Source organism: Peromyscus eremicus, unplaced genomic scaffold (assembly GCF_949786415.1).
Source record: "Peromyscus eremicus unplaced genomic scaffold, PerEre_H2_v1 PerEre#2#unplaced_80, whole genome shotgun sequence".
Lineage (NCBI taxonomy): Eukaryota > Metazoa > Chordata > Mammalia > Rodentia > Cricetidae > Peromyscus > Peromyscus eremicus.
The window spans coordinates 409479-414974 of record NW_026734321.1 but is presented as its reverse complement, the minus strand read 5'-3'; the positions used below and the strand labels follow the sequence as shown (position 1 = coordinate 414974).

The 5496-nt window shown below is 36.4% G+C and overlaps 1 protein-coding gene and 1 pseudogene across 1 annotated transcript; both read right to left on the bottom strand.

Moving 5' to 3' along the window:
- Positions 1-412: 412 nt before the first annotated feature.
- Positions 413-847, bottom strand: LOC131901420 (small ribosomal subunit protein uS12-like; annotated as a pseudogene).
- Positions 848-1265: 418 nt separating this feature from the next.
- Positions 1266-4790, bottom strand: LOC131901417 (zinc finger protein 844-like; the record flags this gene model as incomplete). The annotated part of the gene is made up of 3 exons (XM_059252579.1): positions 4761-4790; positions 2978-3104; positions 1266-1573 (listed from the first exon to the last, which is right to left on the bottom strand). Coding segments are annotated over exons 1-3 (465 nt in total), but the record flags the coding sequence as incomplete, so codon positions are not given.
- Positions 4791-5496: the final 706 nt, after the last annotated feature.

Below are 5496 nucleotides of genomic sequence, written 5' to 3'. Positions count from 1 at the left end.
CAGTATGTGTTCTTCTATGCAATGGAAGAAATTTGTGTTATGCAAGGGCTTTACAACACTGATTACATTCATAAGGTTTCTCTCCAGTACGTGTTCTTCAATGCATTTGAAGATGAGCATGCTGTACAAAGGCTTTACCACACTGATTACATTCATAGGGTTTCTCTCCAGTATGTGTTCTATGCATTTTAAGTTAACCATGTTGTACAAAGGCTTTACCACACTGATTACATTCATAGGGTTTCTATCCAGTATCTGTTCTTGTGTGCCTTTGAAGATAACTGTAATGTACAAAGGCTTTACCACACTGATTACATTCATAGGGTTTCTCTCCAGTATATGTTTTTCTTCTTTCTTTCTTTTTTCTTCTTTCAGAATATGAAAGTTTATTATTATTGCATTTCCATTGTCAAAATTTAGGATCTTGGTCTTTCCTTCTTGCCTTTGTACAGGGCCAAAAGGGACACATTGGCTACTTTAACAACCTTAAAGCAGACTCCAGGAATATGACCTACAGTATGACCTTTCGACCAAATCCAGCAACCAGAACTTCATCTTTTTCCTCAGTGAAGTTCAAGCAGCCATTGTTGGGCACGAAAGCTGTGATTTTCTTGCCGTTTTTGATGAGCTGCACCTTGACACACTTCCTGATGGCAGAATTTGGCTGTTTGCCTTCAACCTCTACTTTTTCCAGCACAATTCCCTTGGCATGAGAGGCACCTCCAAACAGATTGGCCTTCAGGGCTGTGCCCAAGTGGGCTTTTTTGTATTGTTTATCATGCCACTTCTGGTCCCATCGGTGTCTGCGGAGCTTCCTGGCAGTATGGAGACCATGACACTTGCCCATCTTGCCGGCACCACGGGCCCGAGAGAAAGAGAGCCAGTATGTGTTTTTCTATGCATTTCAAGATTATTGTGAAGTACAAAGGCTTTACTACGCTGATTACATTTATAGGGTTTCTCTCCAGTATGTGTTCTTGCATGCCTTTGAAGATTACTATGATGTCCAAAGGCTTTAGTACATTGATCACATTCATATGGTTTCTCTCCACTATGTGTTCTTGTATGCCTTTGAAGACTACTATGATGTCTAAAGGCTTTAGTACATTGATCACATTCATATGGTTTCTCTCCACTATGTGTTCTTTTATGCAATTGAAGAACATTGTGGCGAGCAAAGGCTTTACCACACTGATTACATTCATAGGGTTTCTCTCCAGTGTGAGTTCTTTTATGCATTTGAAGAACACTGTTTTGAGCAAAAGCTTTACCACACTGATTACGTTCATAGGGTTTCTCTCCAGTATGTGTTCTTGTGTGCCTTTTAAGATGACCGTGCTGTACAAAGGCTTTACCACACTGATTACATTCATAGGGTTTCTCTCCAGTATGTGTTTTTCTATGCATTTCAAGATTATTGTGAAGTAAAAAGGCTTTACCACACTGATTACATTCATGGGGTTTCTTTCCAATATGTGTTTTCTGGTGCCTTTTAAGATTACCATGTTGTGCAAAGGCTTTAGCACATTGATTGCATTCATATTGTTTCTCTCCCTTTTGTCTTCTTTCATGCCTACAAGGATAATTTAAAAATGTAAAACTTTACCACAATTATTACACTTACACCTTTATTTCTCTAAGAATTAATTTTTCAGTTTGTTGTAGATGTAAAAAGGAATCAAATCTTAAGGTGTGTTATCACTTTGCTTAGACTCATGCTGTTGCTCTTCAATAAGGATTATTTTCCACATTTGGAGATGCCTGTTATGGTAAGAAACTTTATTACAGGACTCACATTTATGGCATATTTTTTCTCAAGGAGATTTTTTTATATATATGAAAAGAACTGAAAGAATTCAGACTTTCACCCCCCTTATTTTATCAATATGTTTTCCTATATTGTTAATCCTACTATATTTGCAAAGTGAACCAGGGAAGACAGAAGTATTATATCTTCCCACTACTCATAGGGCTTTTCTTCAGTTTGATTGCTGATGTATTCTTTTTTAAGTTGGGAAACCAATTACATGTAAACTTGAATCACATTTAGCAAGTCTACTCAACATGGGACCACTACTCAACTTATAATTGTTTCGAGATGGACAAGGATACATTTCTTCTTTCCATATCCCTATGTTCATATGGCTTGTATGCAGAGTGACATGATATTCCTAGTAAATGAAGAATAACAAATACAAGGTTTCTACAATGCCTCCACACAGTTTGATATTTTGTTCCTCATGGACATGTCCTATGGGTTTTAAGGATTCTCCACAACAATCCTCTCTTAACTCTTGAATCTAACAACCCATTTCATTAAACTTAGCAGAGTCAGAACAACTAGAGAGTAACACTAGCTTTACTATGGACTACTTACTTATTAGAATGTTTTTGACACAGACTTATCATATATTCAATGTGTATACATTTGGTAGTATGAGTGATATGAATCTAAATGAATTAGCAATTCTACAGCACAGCTCTGATAGATCTATGATTCCAATGCTGATTTCTGTTAAGGTATTGATTGCTTGTCTTTCTTCTAAAAAGAATGGCCTGCCAACACAATTCACTTACCTGCCTTTCAGGTATATGGATTATGAACATCATGAATGTACTTTAAGCTGTGATTATTTACACTGCTGCATTTCTTTAAAACTTAAAGAAACATTAAAATATATCTGGGGGCACATTTGTATCAGCTTTCACATGAAAATTACCTTTCATGTCGTTCAGAACTTGCACAATGTTCTTCAACTTCAAGATCTTCCCAATTGTATCCTAAAATATAGGATCAGAAAATGTATGAAATATTACAGAAATTTGTGCAAAATTTAACTTACTATCTTCAGTGATTCTTAGAACCATGCCTGATTTAGTCACCTCATTCATCCTCATTCTCAATCAGAATTACCAAAGAGCATCAATAACTGAGAAACAGTTGTTGCCTTAATTTAAAATGTGAAGGAAAATTTACCTATAGCAGTGAGGTTCGAATATGTCTCCTGCATCACATCTTTATAGAGATTCTTCTGGGAAGGATTCAGCAATGCCCACTCCTCCTGAGTGAAGTTGACATGCACATTATCATAGGTCACGGCATCCTAAAATATGCCATACATAAGTATGCCATGCATAAGTATAAAACAAAAGCATGATACTGACAACATTGTAAATACATGCTTCTTTGACAATATAGTCATATAATTCTGGTGCTTCCCACACTTATTTTACAACCCAGACATTACAATATAATCAATTTATTTTAGAATGAAACAGAATAGGAGGTTTGTTTCTATTGTTTCTGAATGCTTTGAATTGGATATCACCTTGCAAGAAAAATGCCTATTAACAGACATAGAGAGACAAGCAAACACATCAGCAGTACTGAGTACACATCAGAGAAACTGTATGAATAATAACTAACTACAAAAAATGATGAGTAAGCTTAGTGTATTGGCTCATGCCTTTAATCCCAGAACTCAGAAAGCAGAAGCAAGTATATTTGTATTAGTCTAGTCTATGCAATCAGTTCCAGGACAGCAAGGAGTAAATATTAAGAACCTGTCTGCACTGCAAACATCAATCAAATGTACAAAAAAGATAGGATAAACTCAGAGACTTTTTAATGAAGTTGCTACAAAGAGTTAGGCATTCACTCCAGTTCTGTATTCATCTTCCAGAAACCTGAATTGCTCTAGTTTAAACTGTAGTTTAAAAAATCTTACTAAAAAGAACTGTTTATTGAAACAGTTACAAATAGACAGATGATAACATTAGCAATATCACCGTTGATTATAAATAATCAACACAGGGCAGGATAAATGACTCAGAAGTTAAGAGCTTTTGCTGTTCCTTCATATAGATGGGTTCAATTGCCAGGACTTAAATGGGGAAATCACACAACTGTTCATTATTTCAAGCTCATGGATTCTAAGACACTCTTTTGACTATTGCTAGGGCCACACACATGTGTGGTGCATATCCATGTATACAGGCAAAAGAATCATAATTATTACAAAAATCAAAACAAACACAATGAGCAAGAGGAATGTCACACACATGTAATTTAAAGACTCAGAAGACCCAGGCACTATTACTGTCATGAATATTGTCATCCTGGGAAAGAGAATGATACCCTGTGCCAAATTTAAAAATTCAAGCTAGGGATAAAGCTCAGAAAAACAGCATAAGTTTGGCATGTACAAAAATGTATACTCCAGGCCAATCCCCCAATAATGTCTATTATAAAAAAACCTGGAATGTTGGCCAACCTTTAATGTAACCATGTAGAAGAAAGAGTCAGGTAAATCTCAGAGTTTAAGGCCAGGCTGGTGTATAGAACTATGTTTAAGACAGTCAGGGTGACTGAGACAAAGTGTATCATCAGAAACAAATATAAAAACAGCAAAATTAAAAAAAAATCATGCTAGAAAATGGCTTAGCATTGAATACTACTTTGATAATTGAATCTTATGTGATTTAGTAATACCATCTATAATGGTGGTAAAATCATGACAGTACAAGAAGGAATGTGGTTGATTCATTTGAATCACAACATAATAGAAACCTAGAAAAGAAAATGAGTTGAGGCTATAGAGATACATATCATACCCCACCCCCAATGAGATATTTCATCCAGAGAGGTTCTTCCTACTTAAGGTTCTGAAAGCACCCCAAAGGAAGCTGCCAAAGAGAGACATATGTTCAAATACCTCATCCTATCTGGGATCTTTTCATACAGTCGACTAGATTCTGACCCATGTCACTATAGGCTCAAGATTATCCATGATCATTTAGCCACCTCAATAATCCTCAGAGTCTGAACAACCTCTACATTGTTCAAATGTCCAAAGTCTCTTTTGACACTCCAGACAAATTCTTGACTGTGTCATCTTATAAAATCAGAAAATAATTTAAATCTTTCCAACAAATAAATGGCAGAGAAAACCCATTCCCATTCCAAAGGAGAGGAACTGAGACATAATGAGGAAAGATTGGATAAAGAGAAGACTGAAACTCAGCAGGGCAACCATCAAATCTAGTAGTTCTGTGTCAGACACATGGAGCTTCATTTTCAAAGGGCTTAGATGGCTCTCAACCCACAACTTCCCATACATCTCTCTCTTTGGTTACTTCCTCTCCATATATGCAGCTCTCCATGGAAGATATCTCATAGTTTAAGTATCTCAACATCTTATGGTCTCCAAATGCAACCCAGGCTGCATCCTCATAGTATCATGCAATGAACGTAGACAGTGTCCTCACTGGAGCTCTTACCATACCAAACACTCATGTCTACAACAGTGTTGACTTGAAAACCCAGACTAACAATGTATGAACTTAAATTTTGTATCATTCTGGTTTCTAGAACCAATTCACCATCAATGATTCTTCCCAATTTGGCTTCTAAGTTCTGATGGCCCCTACCATGCTTGGATCAGAGTTGCAGCAGGGTTTTTATGAAGTTCCTTCCTGGGACTGTTAATCACTTTG